At 45.1% G+C, this 20,188-nt stretch overlaps 2 protein-coding genes across 2 annotated transcripts; one reads left to right on the forward strand and one right to left on the reverse strand.

Annotated features, from left to right (window-relative positions):
* Positions 1-511: 511 nt before the first annotated feature.
* exo1 (exonuclease 1) lies at positions 512-12,538 on the reverse strand (the record flags this gene model as incomplete). Its single annotated transcript, XM_083650705.1, has 13 exons — positions 512-648; positions 3,897-4,087; positions 4,431-4,640; positions 4,801-5,350; positions 7,763-7,964; positions 8,440-8,665; positions 8,956-9,058; positions 9,974-10,161; positions 10,326-10,538; positions 10,922-11,059; positions 11,723-11,846; positions 12,098-12,217; positions 12,378-12,538. The coding sequence occupies 13 exons, from the start codon at positions 12,536-12,538 to the stop codon at positions 534-536; spliced, it is 2,541 nt and encodes an 846-aa protein (XP_083506831.1). The 3' UTR covers positions 512-533.
* Positions 12,539-13,716: 1,178 nt separating this feature from the next.
* Positions 13,717-19,471, forward strand: yipf4 (Yip1 domain family, member 4). Its single transcript, XM_083650502.1, has 6 exons — positions 13,717-13,967; positions 15,565-15,718; positions 17,635-17,806; positions 18,071-18,148; positions 18,241-18,354; positions 18,646-19,471. The coding sequence occupies exons 1-6, from the start codon at positions 13,910-13,912 to the stop codon at positions 18,781-18,783; spliced, it is 714 nt and encodes a 237-aa protein (XP_083506628.1). The 5' UTR covers positions 13,717-13,909; the 3' UTR covers positions 18,784-19,471.
* The last annotated feature ends 717 nt before the right edge of the window (positions 19,472-20,188 follow it).

Consider the following 20,188-nt stretch of genomic DNA (forward strand, 5'->3'; position numbering starts at 1 on the left):
CCGATTCTCAAGAAAAGCTAGAAAGCAGTACAATAAAGAGCAAGTCGTATGCCGAACTTGTGGAAGAGATGGCCAAGGCTGGGTTCACTCGAACGCCAGACCAAATAATTAATAAACTTAAAAAACTCAAGGACTACCGAATAATGTCCTCCCACTTTGGTTCCTCTTAAACTGGTGTGAACACGGGCTAGTTCACCAGAAAGCACCAAGGTTCTGAGACTCCAGAATGGAGCCAGTGCCAGAACCAGAACCGTTTCTGTCTGAAAGCGGTATGAGAGCGCTTTGCACCAAAGATGGAGACAACATTGTAAAGCCTTGCATATTAAGGATCTTGCAGATTACCACGTATAAACTCAAAACCACATAGAGGTCACGCAAAATTTGTAAATAAAGTTGTTTTATTCAAACTAAAATTGGTTCATTACAGGATTTAGAAACAGATTCATGAGAAAATCTAACATACACAGTATGTTTTGAAACTAAAGTACCCACACAAAGTGCTCAGCACTGTGTGAAAAATGCACATCATTAAATCAGAAGCTGGAGATGAAGATAATGTCGTCTGTCTGAGGTGCGTTGGCCGGCAGGTTCTCTTTCACCGGAGACATGGGCTCTGCTCTCTTGGAGTGGTTTGCTTTCTGACTCTCTCTGTAACAAACAAACAAAGAGTTGAGTTTTGGTTGTACAGCGGCTCCCCCAAAAACACTCAAAACAGTCAGAGAAGCTACAACAGGCCGATGCCATCAGGTTTAATGTGGCTGCGAATGAAGAGATGGAAATATCTTTTATACATTCTGCTATATTCCTGTAATCCATTTGTAAAATTGCTTAGAAAATATAACCTCTCAAGATTCCAGACATTCTATAAGTCTGGACGTCGCTCTGATCGGGAGTCGGGACAGCAAGTGTTTGAGGGAAAGCACTAAGCACACAATGTTACATAAAGAAGGCAGAAATCCCAAATTTTTCCCATACAAAAAAACTGTTCTGTCTGAGTCCGACATGCCTGACCAAGAATCAAAATCAAACCCTTCACCGGGGTTCCCACACTCCAAAACTTTTCCATAACTTCATACCAAATTTCCATCACTGCACATTCTGCACATTGTCGCATTTTTCCAAATGATTCAGTCAACTTTATTTTCACGTTTGATATGATAAACGTTTTGTGGGATTATTTAAAATGCCAGACGGTGACACGGACGAAAGCACCTGCTCTTCTGGAACACAAAGTGACAAATTCCATTAGAGGCTGAGCGATGTCTCACCTCATCAGACGGTTGATTTAGCCACAATGAAATCATTGTGCCTGCTGATAAATGCCATCAAGATCTGTGTGCCTTCAAGTCACGGAGAGAGAGGACATTCCATTCAGACAAGTGCCAACCACATCTACCCCTAACATAAGCATTTAGTCACACCTCTCAGACATGTTGGGGATGCTGCCCCCGCTGGTTGGAGCACTGCATGACCCATGCTTGACTGCAGGAAGAACAGTGGTTTTAACTCATGCGTCATCAAGGCCCGAGAGTCTGCAGGGCGTCATCTCAACCAATAACCACAGCATCTGACTAGCAGCACACCTTCAACTAAAGACTGACTGCTACCTGCTGATTTCTGATACCAGCTGATTATTCTGACGAGCACACCTTCAACTAAAGACTGACTGCTACCTGCTGATTTCTGATACCAGCTGATTATTCTGACGAGCACACCTTCAACTAAAGACTGACTGCTACCTGCTGATTTCTGATACCAGCTGATTATTCTGATGAGCACACCTTCAACTAAAGACTGACTGCTACCTGCTGATTTCTGATACCAGCTGATTATTCTGACGAGCACACCTTCAACTAAAGACTGACTGCTACCTGCTGATTTCTGATACCAGCTGATTATTCTGACGAGCACACCTTCAACTAAAGACTGACTGCTACCTGCTGATTTCTGATACCAGCTGATTATTCTGACGAGCACACCTTCAACTAAAGACTGACTGCTACCTGCTGATTTCTGATACCAGCTGATTATTCTGACGAGCACACCTTCAACTAAAGACTGAGTGCTACCTGCTGATTTCTGATACCAGCTGATTATTCTGACGAGCACACCTTCAACTAAAGACTGACTGCTACCTGTTGATTTCTGATACCAGCTGATTATTCTGACGAGCACACCTTCAACTAAAGACTGACTGCTACCTGCTGATTTCTGATACCAGCTGATTATTCTGACGAGCACACCTTCAACTAAAGACTGACTGCTACCTGCTGATTTATGATACCAGCTGATTATTCTGACGAGCACACCTTCAACTAAAGACTGACTGCTGCTACCTGCTGATTTCTCTGATAACCGCACCTTCAACTAAAGACTGACTGATACCAGCTGCTGGAGTGACTGTTTCAGCACCAAGTTCTTCGTAGTCCACAACAAACCATGTAGTAGAGGGGCAGCTTACCTAAAAATCACATAACAATTGTGCATTTTGCAATAAGAGCATATCATTTGGTACACTTATAGCCAAATGCATTCCAAAAAGAATTTGATATGGAGGCATCATGAATTTTGAAAAAAGAAAAAAATATATTGCAGCCAGACTGGCAGGCCACCTATGGAAATTTTAACTGCAATAAATGTGTGTAGACTAATCTGATATGGATGATATTTGAAGACACAGTAGTGTCGAAACGTTAGTTTAATAAAAACTTCATGTCAGGTCTCGGAGGGCACTCTGTCCCATGCCTTCTGGTTCTGACCTTCACTAACAGAATTTTGGGCCAAAATATGAATTGACTGGTACTCCAAGAACTACAAAATAACCCTGCAGCCGGAAGCAGAACTCGCCATCTTCGGCTGCTCGGAGTCCTCTCTGAACTTCCCTACAGCTGTGCAGCAGTCTCTGACACAGGGGACAATTGTTGCCAAAAAACTTATTTTGAAGGAATGGAAGTCCTCCTCTTCACCTTCTTTCCAATTGTGGTTGACGGACATGACCTCTGTTATAAGGATGGAGAGACTTAGGTTCCTGAGGACCAATTCACTTCATAAGTTTTCAACCATTTGGGACCCGTTCTTAGCCTACCTTGATGAGGTTAGAGGTGACGGATGACTCGCCTGACTGGTCTCTCATGGACCCCTTGCACCTTGCACAGGATCTCAGGTACATTTCTCATGAGCACATAAGCACATTATGCGGCTGGTAGCTATGTACCTTATGTTTTTTGTTTTGTTTTTGTGTGTGTATATGTGTGTGTCTGAGCATGTTTCTTTGTCTTGTTATTGTTATGAAAAATCTAAAATAAAATCTAAAAAAAAACTTCATTATACACTTGATCTGTGTCCTCCAGTACCTTTTGGATTACATCCAAATACCTATATCGTAAGTCTGCCTTTTCTGAGAAGCACCAGACCAGCCTGCTGGGCTGCAGAGGTTGAGGCGCGCTTAACCACATCCTGTCTGATATGGATGATCTTGGTGTGAAATCATAAATTTTTTATAGTGACTGTGAGGAATTCAAACTTTGAACTTTAGCATTGCTCAGAAGCTTCCTTCTATCTCACCTCAACGCCACTTTCGTCGCATCAGCAATATGGGTGTAAATCACAAGTTTCATCACAATATTGTATCGATTATTTGGATGATACGATATTTGCTGATATCACAAAGTCTACCATGATACGATTTTGATTCAATTCGGGGGTTTGCGATGAATATGAAACGATATCCTTATGCTCATTTAACATGATCACGATAATAGCTACACAATGTAATACCTCTCAAATGGCAATTAAGACTTTTTAAGGGCCTTCATTTTCCCTAAATTGATTCATCAACTTTCAATACTTTTCAAGACCCCGAGGACACCCTGGCAAAGCAAGTGTTTCTCGTTTACTTTTTGAAGCTGAAGTTCTTCCAGAGGCCGCTGACGGTGGCCTGTAGGCCGGGGTTGTTCTCGTTATTGGCGGCTTTCTTCCCAGAGCCTGGAGGCTTCTTCCTCAGCCCGCTGGGCCGGGCCGGGCCCAACGCTCGGCCCTTCACTGCTTTAGCCTGGCTGCCGGGCTTCAGCCTGGGGAGACCTGCCACCTGGAGGGGGAGAGACGGAAGAAGAAAGCGGAAGTGAAGACAGTGACGTCAAGTTTGTAATTCGTCATGAAGTGCAACAGAATTCAAAATTATGAATGAATGAATTAATCATTTTGAAACATGAGCTTTGTATTTTCAGATTTAGACTGATGCTCATCTCTCCCGTACTAAGTACACCATATCACTCTATAGATGAAGATCATTGTTCATGTGTTGCTCTGAATAATGTAAAAATGTAAAATAAAAGATTAGAAAAGAAAAAAAATATCTCCTTTTCGAAATACATCTGAAATCGAAATATATCTAATATTTAATAAAAGACTAAGATCAGGACTAAACATACCACTGATGACATGGTGCTGGGTTTCCTTTCTGCCTCTGGGGAGCGTGTAGGACTCCCACCTGCCTCTGGGGGGCGTGTAGGACTCCCACCTGCCTCTGGGGGGCGTGTAGGACTCCCACCTGCCTCTGGGGGGCGTGTAGGACTCCCACCTGCCTCTGGGGGGCGTGTAGGACTCCCACCGGCCTCTGAATCTCTGCTCGACTTCACTTCCTGCGAGAGCACATGAAAGAGAGGCGGCTGCATCACATTCGTGCCCACTCATATGAGACGTGACACCGAGAACGATGCGCGTGGTTTGAAGGTTGAACCCACAAATGACACAAGATGTACTTATTAGGTCAGGAGGAAGTGATATCGTGACAGAACGTACAGAAACAGCCTCCTCGTGGTGGGCCGGCGATGAAGGTGAGGGGAAGCGGCGGCAGGAGGTGGAAACTTCCTCTTTGCGGCAGGACGAGGCGAGGGGGGGCGTGGACTGGGAGAAGTAGGCACTGTCCTGGGAGGGGGGCGAGTCTGGGGGCGTGTCCTTGTCCTCTAGCTGCCTGTCGATGGCAGACAGCGCGGCCCGGGGGGGCTGCTGAGTCTTTGCGCTCCAGGAGGAGCTCTCCTTCTTGTGGTGAAACTGCTGCAGGGCGGCCAAACCCGAGGCCGACGTCGGGGTTCCTGACTGAGAGCCCGACCAGCGGAACACCCCGAGGCCCTGGCTGCCCGCCCGGGGGGAGGGCGAGGAGCCGGGTGACGGAGGAGGGCTGGGGGTGTCCAGCGAGGGCACCTCTGGTTCCTCGCTCTCTCCGGCCTGCGTGCCCGGAGAGGAGTTGCCGGTCTGATTCAAAGCGCCGGTCTCCACATCCGCAGATGGATCCTCCTGGATCGACTCTTTAGCGCCGGGACTGAGGAGCGCACAGGAGCTGCTGAAGAACCTGGCATGGGAAAAATGTCAACCAAATGAGAACAAATATACTGGCTACTGTATCGGTCTCAATATGGTATGGGGTAAAATAACACACTGGGGCTGGTAAAAAAAGAAGAAGATTCAAATCTAGTATCTTCATTTGAATGATCCGTTATCGATTCATAAAATCCGAGATCGATCTTTTCCCCCCCGATTGTACCCTGCTAGGATGTCCTAAATAAAAAAGAAATAATTCTTACATCATTTCGATTTGATATCACCCACTTGTGCTACATCTACAAAAGGATGAATATGTATGGAGGGGGTTCTTTGGTCCTAACCTTTATTATATTAATGGACAAATGTATTATATTAGGCTCTCTAGGATTTTGATATTTTAACTAGTGATCACATTCAAATAAACTGACCAATATCCACTAGCTGTCTGGTTTTACCTGCTGCATGTAGCCTGGCTGTCTGGTTTTACCTGCTGCATGTAGCCTGGCTGTTACCTGCTGCATGTAGCCTGGCTGTTACCTGCTGCATGTAGCCTGGCTGTCTCCCTACCTGCTGCATGTAGCCTGGCTGTTACCTGCTGCATGTAGCCTGGCTGTTACCTGCTGCATGTAGCCTGGCTGTTACCTGCTGCATGTAGCCTGGCTGTCTCCCTACCTGCTGCATGTAACCTGGCTGTCTCCCTACCTGCTGCATGTAGCCTGGCTGTTACCTGCTGCATGTAGCCTGGCTGTTACCTGCTGCATGTAGCCTGGCTGTCTCCCTACCTGCTGCATGTAACCTGGCTGTCTCCCTACCTGCTGCATGTAGCCTGGCTGTTACCTGCTGCATGTAGCCTGGCTGTTACCTGCTGCATGTAGCCTGGCTGTCTCCCTACCTGCTGCATGTAACCTGGCTGTCTCCCTACCTGCTGCATGTTAGCCTGGCTGTTACCTGCTGCATGTAGCCTGGCTGTTACCTGCTGCATGTAGCCTGGCTGTCTCCCTACCTGCTGCATGTAGCCTGGCTGTCTCCCTACCTGCTGCATGTTAGCCTGGCTGTTACCTGCTGCATGTAGCCTGGCTGTTACCTGCTGCATGTAGCCTGGCTGTTACCTGCTGCATGTAGCCTGGCTGTTACCTGCTGCATGTAGCCTGGCTGTCTCCCTACCTGCTGCATGTAGCCTGGCTGTCTCCCTACCTGCTGCATGTAGCCTGGCTGTCTCCCTACCTGCTGCATGTAGCCTGGCTGTTACCTGCTGCATGTAGCCTGGCTGTCTGGTTTTACCTGCTGCATGTAGCCTGGCTGTTACCTGCTGCATGTAGCCTGGCTGTTACCTGCTGCATGTAGCCTGGCTGTCTCCCTACCTGCTGCATGTAGCCTGGCTGTCTCCCTACCTGCTGCATGTAGCCTGGCTGTCTCCCTACCTGCTGCATGTAGCCTGGCTGTTACCTGCTGCATGTAGCCTGGCTGTCTGGTTTTACCTGCTGCATATAGCCTGGCTGTCTGGTTTTACCTGCTGCATGTAGCCTGGCTGTTACCTGCTGCATGTAGCCTGGCTGTTACCTGCTGCATGTAGCCTGGCTGTCTCCCTACCTGCTGCATGTAGCCTGGCTGTCTCCCTACCTGCTGCATGTAGCCTGGCTGTCTCCCTACCTGCTGCATGTAGCCTGGCTGTTACCTGCTGCATGTAGCCTGGCTGTCTGGTTTTACCTGCTGCATGTAGCCTGGCTGTCTGGTTTTACCTGCTGCATGTAGCCTGGCTGTTACCTGCTGCATGTAGCCTGGCTGTCTCCCTACCCTGCTGCATGTAGCCTGGCTGTCTGGTTTTACCTGCTGCATATAGCCTGGCTGTCTGGTTTTACCTGCTGCATGTAGCCTGGCTGTTACCTGCTGCATGTAGCCTGGCTGTCTCCCTACCTGCTGCATGTAGCCTGGCTGTCTGGTTTTACCTGCTGCATATAGCCTGGCTGTCTGGTTTTACCTGCTGCATGTAGCCTGGCTGTCTGGTTTTACCTGCTGCATGTAGCCTGGCTGTTACCTGCTGCATGTAGCCTGGCTGTCTCCCTACCTGCTGCATGTAGCCTGGCTGTCTGGTTTTACCTGCTGCATATAGCCTGGCTGTCTGGTTTTACCTGCTGCATGTAGCCTGGCTGTCTGGTTTTACCTGCTGCATGTAGCCTGGCTGTTACCTGCTGCATGTAGCCTGGCTGTCTCCCTACCTGCTGCATGTAGCCTGGCTGTCTGGTTTTACCTGCTGCATATAGCCTGGCTGTCTGGTTTTACCTGCTGCATGTAGCCTGGCTGTCTGGTTTTACCTGCTGCATGTAGCCTGGCTGTCTGGTTTTACCTGCTGCATGTAGCCTGGCTTTCTGGTTTTACCTGCTGCATGTAGCCTGGCTTTCTGGTTTTACCTGCTGCATGTAGCCTGGCTGTCTGGTTTTACCTGCTGCATGTAGCCTGGCCGTCTCCCTCAGCGTTCTGGTTCCTCCTCTGCAGCGCGGTGGCGAAGCGGTTTCGCAGTGAGGGCTGAGCGGGCGTGGTCTGAGCGGGCGTGGTCGGCTTGTCCGGCCGTTCCTCCGCTCTGGCCCGCTTCTGACTGGAGGAAGAGTACTGCTGCAGCACATCCTGGTCTGACATGCCGCAGTCTACGGGAGGAAAAGACAGGGTTCACACCACACCTTCTTAAACATCACATTCAAAGACTTTCCAGGCCCAATTCCCTCAAATTCAAGGACGCAACAGGCAACACGGCATCGTTTGAGACATGGATCAAGGTTACAACACTGAGAAGTGTTATAGAACTAGCAGGCTTTACAGAAGCTCACAGACAACAACAACAACAAAAAAGGGATGCTTGAATGTGTGAACTAACGTTAAATAAAAAAATCAAAATCAAAAGAACTTAAATTTCTATTCTTGCACAAAATCTACAGATCTGATGCTATATGTGAGCCACCACTGATGTGTGAGCAAATCCTGTCACAGTTTTCTCCACTGTGTCTTCCCTACACTCTTCGCATGTACGTAAGGTTGCTCCTGCATTGTCAAATCTTGGAGCCTTTCCCTGGATTAAGGATAAAAACATAGAAAACAAAAAAAAGTGAACTGTAACCAGCTGACCTTCTCTCGGTCTCTTCACTTGCAGCTCTCTGCTGGGGAAGCGGAGGCCCTGCAGGCCGACGACTCTCTCCATCCCCCTGGTGGAGGCAGGCCTGTCTGGAGAGGAGGCTGGCCGGGGCGGGGCAGCAGCGCCCGGCTTGAAACCTGTACTCCAGATACTGGGCCCAGCGGAGAGCCGGGAGGAGACCAGCGAGTCGTTCCAGCTGCGACTACGCGGTTTAGACGGCTGAAAAGATATCGGCGAAGTTGTCAGAAATGCCGTGGTTGAAGTGGTAGAGATCACAATTCCTTTACAACAGTATAGCCTCAGTAGCCCAGAATGCAAGGCAGCAAATATATGAGACCTGGATTGCTACCTGGGCGGCCCACCCAGGTAGAGCCTATGTATGTGTGGGGAAACACCCAACACTTAATCACAAAATAAACCTTGGAATACATTGACCATCACTGATGACATTAAGAACATCCAAGGGTGTATTTCTTTCTTTACATGAAAATGAAATCAAGATCTGATACCTGCTTAATGGGTTTGTCAGGGTTAAAGTCGTCGATCAGCTCCATGGTGTTGAGGTCCAGGTTCCCCAAGGCCATCTGCAAGCCTTTATCATCTCCTATATTACTGCAATCAAAATCAAGGATGGCATACTCTGCAAACAGCAATTTCCAAACCAATCAAATCTAAATATATATTCATGAGCTTAAAATTGGACTCTTTAGGTTTCTGTACCCCAACACAGATGTAAACAAATATGTTTAGAATTATTTGTACCCGGTACGTTTGCTTATGGGATGTCTTTTATTTTGCTGTTATTTTTTACCCCCTGCCCTCATTCTTTTATTTTGTGTTGTCTTTGCGTTTTAATGGATTTAAGTTCAATGTCTGCTTTTATTTCATTGTTAAAGCACTTCTGTTTTTAAAAGGGGCAGTACTGAGTAATCTATGAACTTCACTGCCCTCTATTGGTGATCAATAGGAATTGCAACAACAACCCTGACAGAACTGATCTCCATTAGTCTGTAATTGACATCAAAATAATACTCACATTTGAGATAGCCAATTAGAGCAGAGACTCAACAGACAAAGTACAGTGAAGAGGCAATACGTCACCATGCTAAATACTGGAATATTAATACGGATGTATCATTTGCTACTTTAAAAATGGCTGTCTAGCCAAGCACACAGCAGCACCTGGCCAACTAATGATGAAGTCAATGGTATTGATCAACAAACCTATCAGCAGATATGGCTATTTCGTGCTATGGGCGGGGATAAACCTGACTTATTGTCCCTTAAAGGAGTGCTATACAAGTAAAGAGTACGATTATGATGATGATAGTATTTTTGTCCCGTCTCAAATGGAGACTAAGCATCGCATGCATCGAACAGCAATTCAGGAAGCGCTGACAAGGTATAGCCTTCCTCTCACGTAAACATACAGGAAATGACCTTCTAACAGCAGGTGGGTCCGGGCTAAGTAGATGGGCAGTGAGTTTGGACAGAGGAAGCTAGGTCAGGTAGCAGGTGGAAGGATACTGTCCAGCGTAGCTGAGGGTGGCTGGGTCGATGTGTTCTGGGTACGGGTTGAGGGGCGTGACCTTCCTCTTGATGGGATTGAAGACCAGCTGATAGAGGAAGGTGTTGTTGGCCTTGGTGAAGCCCTCGATGTACTCCTCTGGTACCACCACGTCCGTCTTCAGGTACTGGCCCATCTTCCTGATCACCTGACGGCGGGGGGAAAGGACAGCTCACACAAAGCAGTCTTCTACAGGATGTTACAGAATGTGAGAAACAGCCATGACCCTGGCTGCTGCCAGGACTCTGAGCAGGGCTGTGTGACACTTGTGTGACCTTTGAACCCCCCCCCCCCCCCCTCCCCCGGACTCACCTTGAGGATGTCGGGGTTGTTAGCGATCCGCAGCAGCTTGCAGGCCTTGCCCAGTCCGATGCCGTACAGCGAAGCGAGGTAGTCGCAGCCAGACAGAATGCACATGTAGCGGAACTTCTCCTCGGTGAAAACGTCCCCCAGAGAGCGACAGCGGCCCAGGTGGCTCTGGTCTATCTCCAGCCCGTTGCCCTGCTTGTCCATTTTAAGGATGACCTGTGTTGCGATTTTGAGACGATCGGTTTATTGACGAATTGCCAATGCACAGTACAGGCATGGTGACCCCACCACCACAGCCATCGGCCACAGAAGGGATGCTTCCTTTGCAAATCAATGTCCTCTTTCAAAATAAAGTAGAGAGAAGCGTCTGCACATCCACTATGCAAACCAGGTGCTAGACTAACAAAGCTATACGTTGAAAAGAAAAAAGTCTGCACTCTGGAGCATACTTGAAGACTTGGAGTTTATTAACGTTTCGGTTCAACAACCTTCATCAGAACCTCTTTCAAAATAAAAGCACTCAAATACACTGAAGAGACGTGACATATTTAGTGGAATTTGAAGGTTAGAGTGTGTAAAATGAGTCTGGTAAAAATTACCTTTTTACAGCCAAATGCCAGCAAGTCAGAATCCTCCGTAATGACAGCATGGACCAAGCCAGACTTACTGAGGAAAGCTAACTGGGCATCAGCCTCATATGGAGCCACGATACAGTCCACCCCTCTGGTCCTCGCAGCCTGACGGAAAAGAACACACAATCATTTTGGATCACATGGGAAAATGCATCATTGCCAAGCATCTCTCTACTAAACGCAGGAATCTCTGTATGTCTGTATGTTTGTATGCATGCGTTTCCTACACATATTATTATTTCAAGAACCGTTTGTCCATTTTGACTTCACACTTGGCGAATGTGTTGCTGGGAACCCGAGGAAGTGCATAATTGTACTAGAATTTGGTGCAATTTGTTCATTTATGATAATATACTGTATCTACAAGGTCATTAAGGACATAGGTGAAACAAACTGTTTAGGGAAAACTGCTTTTAATGCTGGCACACTAAACATGTATGGTGTTACTTTGTTGACATTACAATATATTTGGCAATGATAGCAATGTTGTTGGACTTTAAAAGCAGTGTATATGGTTTTGGCAGAGGCATATTTTGAGTTCTGGTATTGGGCTGACCTGGCAACCTTGACGGTGCCTGAATAAGAAGAGGATAGAGAGGCCTTCTATTGGGTTTTGTTGTGTAAAGGCATTTCATGAATGTGGCCTAGTTCAAAAGACCAGCCATTTCTGATTTGAACTTAGCTAATGAATGAATCTTGTGGAGAAAATTACACCAGGAAATGGACGAAGAAGGACCTGGGATACCCTGCCATGAGAGAAGTCCTTACCTTGATGACCTCGTGAGCCATGGATGGGGTGACATTGATGCAACGGGTGAAACAGTCTCTGGCCTCGGAGAGCTTCCCGTCACGCAGCAGCTGCTTGCCTTTCTGAAGGTTGGCTTGTCGACGCCTGGAAGGAAAATTTGATTATCACACGTGCTCCATTGGTCATAATTAGGACATCTGCAAGACTAGTTCCATCCATTTTTAAGACTTGAGAACCTGAACTGCACACTTCAATTCAGTATTCACAGAATTTTGAGGTCTTGAAGATCCAAGACAGCAGTGTGTGTGTGTACACACCATAGGTACACACACACACACACACACACACACACACACACACACAGCAATCCAGTGATCGCCTGTGAAAATACTCACTCTCTGCGAGCCTTTTCCACTTCTTTTTTTGAAGGCAGATTGTGTCCGTCAAACACCAGAACTGGTTTCACGTTAAAGGACAACAGCATGTCCACAAATTTCATACAGTATGAGACATACCTAGGATTGGAAGAATTAAAACAGCATTATCAATGACATTCAACACCTGAGGGTAACTAAACTACATACTACACCTTCACCTGCTCCCAACCGCCATGTCTCAACTCAAGTAGGCTACTGTTCAGCTAAAAATATGTACTGATAGTAGTAGGCTACTTACTGATCAGTTGGTTCCCCCTTGGCAAGCTTCTCAGCACATGAAAATGCTCCTTTATGCAGCCAGCAGTAAGTATCCACGGCCACAGTTTGTCCTTTGTATTTTCTCACGCTGATGGGCTCTGATGCATCTTTGATGAACTGCAGCAATCCAGGGATTCCCATTTTCGGTTTGGATTCAGAAGGATTCTAGATCTGCAATGGGAAATGTGACGTTATTACAACAGTAAAAATAACAACACCACAATGACTTACAGTAATAAAGATTTGCTTGTTGCTGTTCACGGACTGTGTACTTTGTCCACCGCCAAAAGATTTCACTTGATGGTGGCAGAACCCACGGAGTTTCAGGAACGCGTTAACGTTAAGTTATGTAATATTACTGAATGTGATGTGGAAGTAAAAGTTTTAAAACTCACTTGTGTCGAGAGCCTACATAATGTATTTACCGTATTTCATAAAAGCGGTCTGTCTGTCTGACGCTCTGACAGCAAAGCAGCAGCGACTTTGTTTTTAGCGGCAAAAGTCATGGCAAAGTGGTGGCTCAACATGAGCTGTTAGGATTGGCTAGATAGACAGCGGGCTCAACATGAGCTCAACATGAGCTATTAGGATTGGTCAGATAGACAGAGAAGGCGGGCTCAACATGAGCTGTAAGGAGCACGCCCCAGTTCCTCCATGAAACTGCTGCTCATAACAAGGTCTGTGATCTTGAGTAACGGGGTCATGCTTTCTGTTGAGTTTAGCCAATGTTTTGTCAAATGTAGCCTATTTCTTTGGCACTTTGAGCACCACAAGCCGAGTGCCATTCAGTTCCATTGTATTGGAGAGAAGGCAGAAACTCTGCGGCCGATATCCAAAACTCAGGCAACTAACACAAAACGATATAGATGGGTAAATAGCACTACCGGCGAGATATAGATATACATGTATTTGGGATTTTAGGGTGAGGCGGTGAGCTGTTCCTTTAATAACATTACCCTCCTCACCACTGTTATTTGGGGTTTGTACCGCCTTTCCAGTGCAAACCACATGGTGGCAGCAAAGGCCAGGTTGAGCGTTGCAGGACGTCACGATTGGATGATACTGTAAAAACCATGGTTATGTGTGTTTAAGACAAAATAACTTAGGCAAAATAAAGCGTCCATGTTTTGCGTTCTTTTTTTAATTTAAATAAACATTCCCTAAACAGTTGTTTACCACCTGGAAGCGGAGGTGAAATATTATTTTTCTACTGTACTGTCGTAGGCAGTTCGTATCTCCCACTTTTTCGATATTCCCTGAATGCGGCATAAGACGTGTCTCCTTGCTTTTTCCCAGGCCCTGCTTCCCCTGCACTTCCTGCTTTCCACCGCAGCAGTGACAGACCGTGGCAGAGCTAGCTACGTGTTAACGAAAACAAAATGGAATAGTTTTTGACTTAGTTACTGGCCTGGCGTCAATGACAGCGTTATCTGTACGCTTTGCCATCAAATTACAGCGACCGCTCATTTAAATGTCATTTTGTAGGACTTGAGGCGTGTTGCAATAACAACAATGCAGTTCTCCCCCACCAATGGAGATTTCACGTTCGTCTCTTCGACAGAAGCTGAAGGTAACGTTAACGTGAATGCCCGGATACGTTAGCTTCTATCTTAGCAGGCCTCCGAATACCCAAACTCTAACTTACCTGCTTACGTGCGTCATGCTATTTGTCACAATGTTATTGATCCTGACGTCAGCTCAAACTGTGCTATTCAAATGAGCTGTCGTAACGTTGTTACAACAGGCTATCAGTATCATTTAGCTAGCCTAGAACTGATGATTTCTCTCGCGCAAGGACCGAACGAACCACTAAAAAAAAAAAAAAAAAAATCTAGTAGCAAACTTGTTGTTTGTTTGTTTACTGCAAAAATATACAAGTCATAAAACATGACGCAACAAGACCCTCTCTTCAATCCCGGCTTACATATAATTGAACTAGCATTAGTTTATTTCGACCAAATTTCATCTTTCGCGGATGAGGTAGCTTAATAATATGAGGAAGAGAATGTGCACCAGCTACTTACTGACACCCAAACATTAATTTACAGAGAAAGAAGAGCTCAATGTGTTATTGAGAGAAAAGAGGGGGGAAACGATCAACCTTGCCGCAAAGTCTGTCTAAATGCAATATGGGAGAAATACGTAAAAAAAAAACACAATCTTGAGAATGATCTTGTAAATGTTGTCTTGCTAGAAATAGGCTAATCCCCCATCCCTCCCAGTGGCATTGACTTAAATTATATTGAATGCACTGCTTTTAGCTTTTTTTCCAATTACTATTGTTGATATGTGCAGAATATAATTGTTTGTCTATTATGGTTGCGTGACGTCAGGGTGTCCTGACAATCGTTTTAGCCTGGGTAAACCCAGCCTTCAACGTGACGTCAGAGGCTATGCCTGTAGCGTAAGTTTCTTCGTGACTGATAGCGCATAGAGGTCACGTGGAGGCTGGGTTTACCCAGGCTATAATCGTGCCCGGGCTTGGAACGGAACGGAACGAAAGCAATCGTTCCCTGTGAGAAAGCAACCGACCAGCAAGGCAACAGTAAAACTGACAGGTTTTTGTATTAAGTTCTTTGGCATAACACACAGGAGAGCGAGCCACGTTCCCCCAGCGTTGCGTAGCAACAACACCGGAAGTTGACCGCAAGAATTTGACTTAATCCTTTGCAAACGCTTTGGCACATACAGTAGATCCTTTCTCTCTGTCATGCCAATAAAGCAGATTTGAAGTCATACGAACACGATTAGTTATTAGAGATTTATTGTGACTTTCTGTCGATACAAAAGAAAGTTACTCATCGGGGCTATCCATCAGCAAGCTACAGTGCACTTGACTATGTTGTTACCTACAGTAGAAACGAGATACTCTGCCTGCGTGGTTTACATTGAAACGGTAATGTTTTTCTTTCCACGCAAAATGGTTCAGTGATGTTTACAAGGTATGACAATTTAGCCTTTGAGTTGCCACTTTAGTTCTTGCGAGATGCTCTTAAAACCTGTATACAGCATTCATACATACCGTTATATCTAGGTACAGTATTTGAACCTGCATCCTGGAGTGGGATTTAGAGTGTGTTTTCCTTGCCATACTAATCTATGATCAAACCCTCCGGAGGAGGGGCAGCTCTTTGATGGTGTCAGCTCAACGACCATGTTCTCCACAGAGCTCAGCGGCACCATCGATGCCCCGGACATCAAGCTCAGCATGGGCGCAGACGGCGGGAAAGACCCGTACGCCACCACCTTCCTGAGGCAGCGAGGCTACGGCTGGCTGCTGGAGGTGGAGGAGGAGGATCATGAGGAAAGCAAGCCTCTTCTGTGAGTTCACCGCTAGTCCTCACTCAGCGATGACCTGTGCCCGATTGCTAATGCTTTGTACTGCTGTTCAATACCTTTTTAAATGTGCCCACTTTGACGCCAAACATGATGATATCAGTGTACTCTTGTCAAGCCTCTGAAACAGCATAATTTGGTCTATATCTATCTATGTAGATCTATCTGTTCATGTCACAGACAAAAACTCTCAAAAATCGACCTTGATCCGAAAAAACATTATGTGCCCCAATTTCGCTCAGTGAAATTTCGCTGTTTGTTGTTTTTTCCCGGTGGTTGCATTGACTGAATATCCACCTTATGTGAAATATGGGTGCTTCTTCCGGTGTAATCCTCCCAGCCCCCTCCCACTGTTACGTTGCTGACACGAACACAACATACAGTAGCCCGTCTGCGCGTCTGTAAACGCTGTTTCAAAGCTGCAGGCGAAGGGAGCCAATCACGTCCAGCTTGGCCAAACATCGCGCCGATAAATATCCCGAGTTGTTCAAAGAGCAACAGGTTAGCGGATGTGATAGATAACATTATTACATTCCCTCAAATAAGTCATCAAACGAGGGTTATATCTTTGTGACAAGCAACTTTTTTTTTCCAAGTTTGATAAGGAAATGCGCTGAGTACGAGTGCCGCAGGCAGACCCTCTGCCAACAAGTAACGTTAACAACCATCTGCAACAATCAGTCACGTTCTAGACCGGACCTTGCACCCATAATCATTTTACAGCGGGGCATTCAGAAATAAGGTGGATAGGTTGGAAAAATATTATTGGTGTGCAAATGAATCGCTCTTGGTGTGTAAGGGCCTTAAGGGCTTCAAATAACTGGGTTGATCGATTTTACGATAAATATGTAATAAAAATAGAAAGATGCATCATATCCATCATATTACCTGTGGAGGACATTGGCTGGACCAGATCTTGATGATTTTTAATAAAAGGCCACTATAAGAGGGATCAGCATGACATCACAAAACACACGGAACCGTGGCAGTTAATTAGTATGAGTTGTGCCAAACAAACGTTAATATCTCAAAAGCTATACATGACATTGCTTATATTTTGACATTTTGAGTGAGAGCAGAAGTAGCTGAAGAGTCTGATGTATAATATATGCATGTTTAGTTAAAGTTGTGTGAACTGTCGCAGTTTAAAAAAAGTAAACAACATAGCCGCCCGGGGCTAGAGTGAGAGACTCACGGCTGGCTCCATAGGGTCTCATTACCGTTTCCACCCAGTGACGCGGTTTGTTTACCAAAATGCTGCTTGGCCAATCAAACCCTTCTTGCCATTTAAAGGGCATGGTGCAGGTTGGAGACCACATTGCATTAATATGTGGAAGGGGTATATAGCAATGGGATTTGGGGGGAAAAAACTTCAATCACACATAGCTGCGTTTAGACTAGTTTTTGTAACCAGCAAGCGGCACTGGTCCATTTCATGGAACTACCTTGTGTGATGTCACAGGGATGCAAAATAGTCACCTTTAGGTGACAGTCACATTTTTCAGCCCAAAATATGAGGATTTCTGAGTGGTTTTATGTCTTCCCTGGTATCTGTCACCTTTTTTCACTCTCCATGACTTTGCATCCCTGTGTCAGCCCCAGCAGAACATTCTCCTCTTGTGATGTCACTCCTGTTGTTATGTCACACGCCCATTTATAAAATGCCACCTTTTCCTCCATATTTATACCCTAGGGGCCTGTGGGGGGGGCGGGGGGGGGGATCTTTGTCTTTTTGGAGTGTTTTCACTGTAATCATGAGCCCAAAATGTCAATTCAGATTTTCTTTTAACCTGCACCATGCTCTTTAAAAGTGTTTTTCTAGCTCTGTTCTGCCATCTCTTCCGTTTGAGTGAAAAGCGTCACTTGTGATATTATCTGACGTTGTGTGTCTCTGCGAGCAGCGAGGAGCTGGACATCGACCTGAAGGACATCTACTACAAGATCCGCTGTGTGCTGATGCCCATGCCGTCCCTGGGCTTCAACCGTCAGGTGGTACGGGACAACCCGGACTTCTGGGGCCCTCTGGCCGTGGTGCTGCTCTTCTCCATGATCTCCATCTACGGACAGTTCCGGGTGAGCGCCACAACAACAACGCGAACGTACACCAATGTTTTTCATGCACGTTTACTTTTGTGTTTACTGAAGCCACGTTTCCTGATTTCTTGGCAATGAGTTCCTCAAAAGTCAAACAGTTAGCTCTCTCTGGGGTTTTGTGCCACCACCTAGAGAAGTTGCCTAATGCAGCTTAAAAAACACCAACATACGGTACGTACAAAGGTAATTTACCACTGTTTTCTGTGTTGACACTAAGCTGCTGCGTTTCTCACATTTCCCAAGGTTGTGTCTTGGATAATCACCATCTGGATATTTGGGTCACTAACAGTCTTCTTGCTGGCCCGTGTTCTCGGTGGCGAGGTAAATGCCATCGACACCTAGCGCGAGTCATCTTGCTATAATTGTAATACGTCACTATTTGCTTCATGGAGTCCTGTTCTTCTGTTGAGCAGGTTTCTTACGGCCAAGTTCTCGGAGTGATCGGATATTCCCTTCTCCCGCTCATCGTTATAGCCCCCCTGCTCTTAGTCATCGGGGGTTTCGATGTGGTTGCGACACTAATAAAAGTGAGTCATGATGAATTCATTATGATTTATCAGCCTTTTCCTGTTCTTATGCAAATAAAAAAGTTATACGACTAAATGATACAGTAGTATTAGCAGTTATCAGTACACAGAATATTATGCCACTATCCCTGATGATATACTGTATACTGTATGACATCTGACTTCTACCACTTTGTCTTCTACCACTTTACACACATTATTATTATTATTATCATCATGATTATGTGATATGTCTAAATATTGGCCATGAATCAATCTCATCCTTATTTCTTCTCCGTTTTCATTTCTCAGCTTTTCGGAGTATTCTGGGCTGCTTACAGTGCTGCGTCATTACTTGTCGGGGATGAATTCAAAACGAAGAAGCCTCTTCTCATATATCCCATTTTCCTTTTGTACATCTACTTCCTGTCACTATATACTGGTGTCTGACTGGACAAATTGCAACTGTGGACCTGTTGTTGGATAGCGACTGCTGGAGCAGGCAAAGAAGACACAAGGATTCGTTCAACAATGAAACAAAGGAAAAACGTTTTTTTTTTTTTTTTTTTAACCCTGTCAAAATGCTAGACTATGGGGATATCGGGTATAATGATAAATCAGCGTATTTAATTTTGTCCCTTATGTCTTTGTCAATAAAAAAACAAAAGCTTTTACAGTTTAAACCTCTGTATGTAGATTTATATTCTTATTCACCAGTACAATAAGTCCCCATGGCTCTGCGATTACTGAAATCTAAGATGATTGTAATTCATTCATGTTCACGAAGTCTAGTGTTTTTAATGATCAAAGGGTTGCATAATACTAGTGATTTTTTTTTCTGTTTCCCGTTGAATAATGTGGTGCCAAATATCTCTGTATATATGTTCAATTTGAACACGAAATTTGAGAATAGAGACACCACCCCCTACAAAGAGGGAGAAGGTGTAGCGATCTATATGTACAATCAATGGGTGTAGCATACCATTCTGCATTGTTGTGTACTGTTATGCATTATTCATAAAGGCCATATATACTTTTTATTTTTTACCAACCTATTTCTTAACTTATGGATTTCAGCCTGGATAGATGGGATAGTTGGGGCAGTTTGAGTCAAATAAAGCATTGTCTACTAAATGTGCCTTGTTTCCCGCCGAGTCCTTTTTTTGCAAGCATTTAGTACAGGAAAATAGTTTGTTTAGTAACTTTGTTATTACAACTTCTAGTAATTCATGATTTGCTACTGTACATAAAATACATTGATAAATTACACTCGTTGCATAACAAATTGTCATTTTTTTCTTTTCATGTGAAGTGTTCAAGATGCGGAATGTAAATTGCTTTTATGTTCTTGATAAATGTGAGTATGTGTAGGCTAAGATGAATTGGATCAAAGTTCTTATAAAGCACCTACATGTACTCTGTGTCTCGATGTAGCTAGCTACATCTATGTGATTGCATTTAACAAGGGAAATCAATGATTTGCATCATGTATTTGACCTGGATTCATCTATGTACTTCTTGAAAAGAGTAAGTGTCCCTTATATTGTACATTCTATAGGTGCCTACTCAAAATAGCACGAGGATCCATATGTGTATTGGTAAATGTCTCAACTAAGATGAATCTAGTTGAGACCAGATTCTAGTTTGTGTGGTCGATAGAGCAGCTGACACCTATGGTAAGACCATGTCACAGTTTGTAAAGATGGTAGACAGGAGGCGATATCCCAAGCCAGTCATAGGCAAACAATATGTGGATGAATGTCCATTGAATCTGAGAGCAAGTGTGGGATTTGGGAATAACTCCATCAATCCTTTTCTAGTTGCTTATCCTCCTTCGGGTAGTCTATGTAGTCTA

This window comes from Poromitra crassiceps, assembly GCF_964638095.1.
Source record: "Poromitra crassiceps genome assembly, chromosome: 14".
NCBI classification, from domain to species: Eukaryota; Metazoa; Chordata; class Actinopteri; order Beryciformes; family Melamphaidae; genus Poromitra; species Poromitra crassiceps.

What these genes read in the sequence shown, in the direction of transcription:
- yipf4 (XM_083650502.1), top strand. Translation starts at nt 13,910, where the DNA reads ATGCAGTTCTCCCCCACCAATGGAGATTTCACGTTCGTCTCTTCGACA. An exon ending in CCATCTACGGACAGTTCCGG is followed by an intron (nt 17,807 to 18,070) that starts GTGAGCGCCACA and finishes ACATTTCCCAAG; the next exon opens with GTTGTGTCTTGGATAATCAC. An exon ending in TGGTTGCGACACTAATAAAA is followed by an intron (nt 18,355 to 18,645) that starts GTGAGTCATGAT and finishes TTCATTTCTCAG; the next exon opens with CTTTTCGGAGTATTCTGGGC.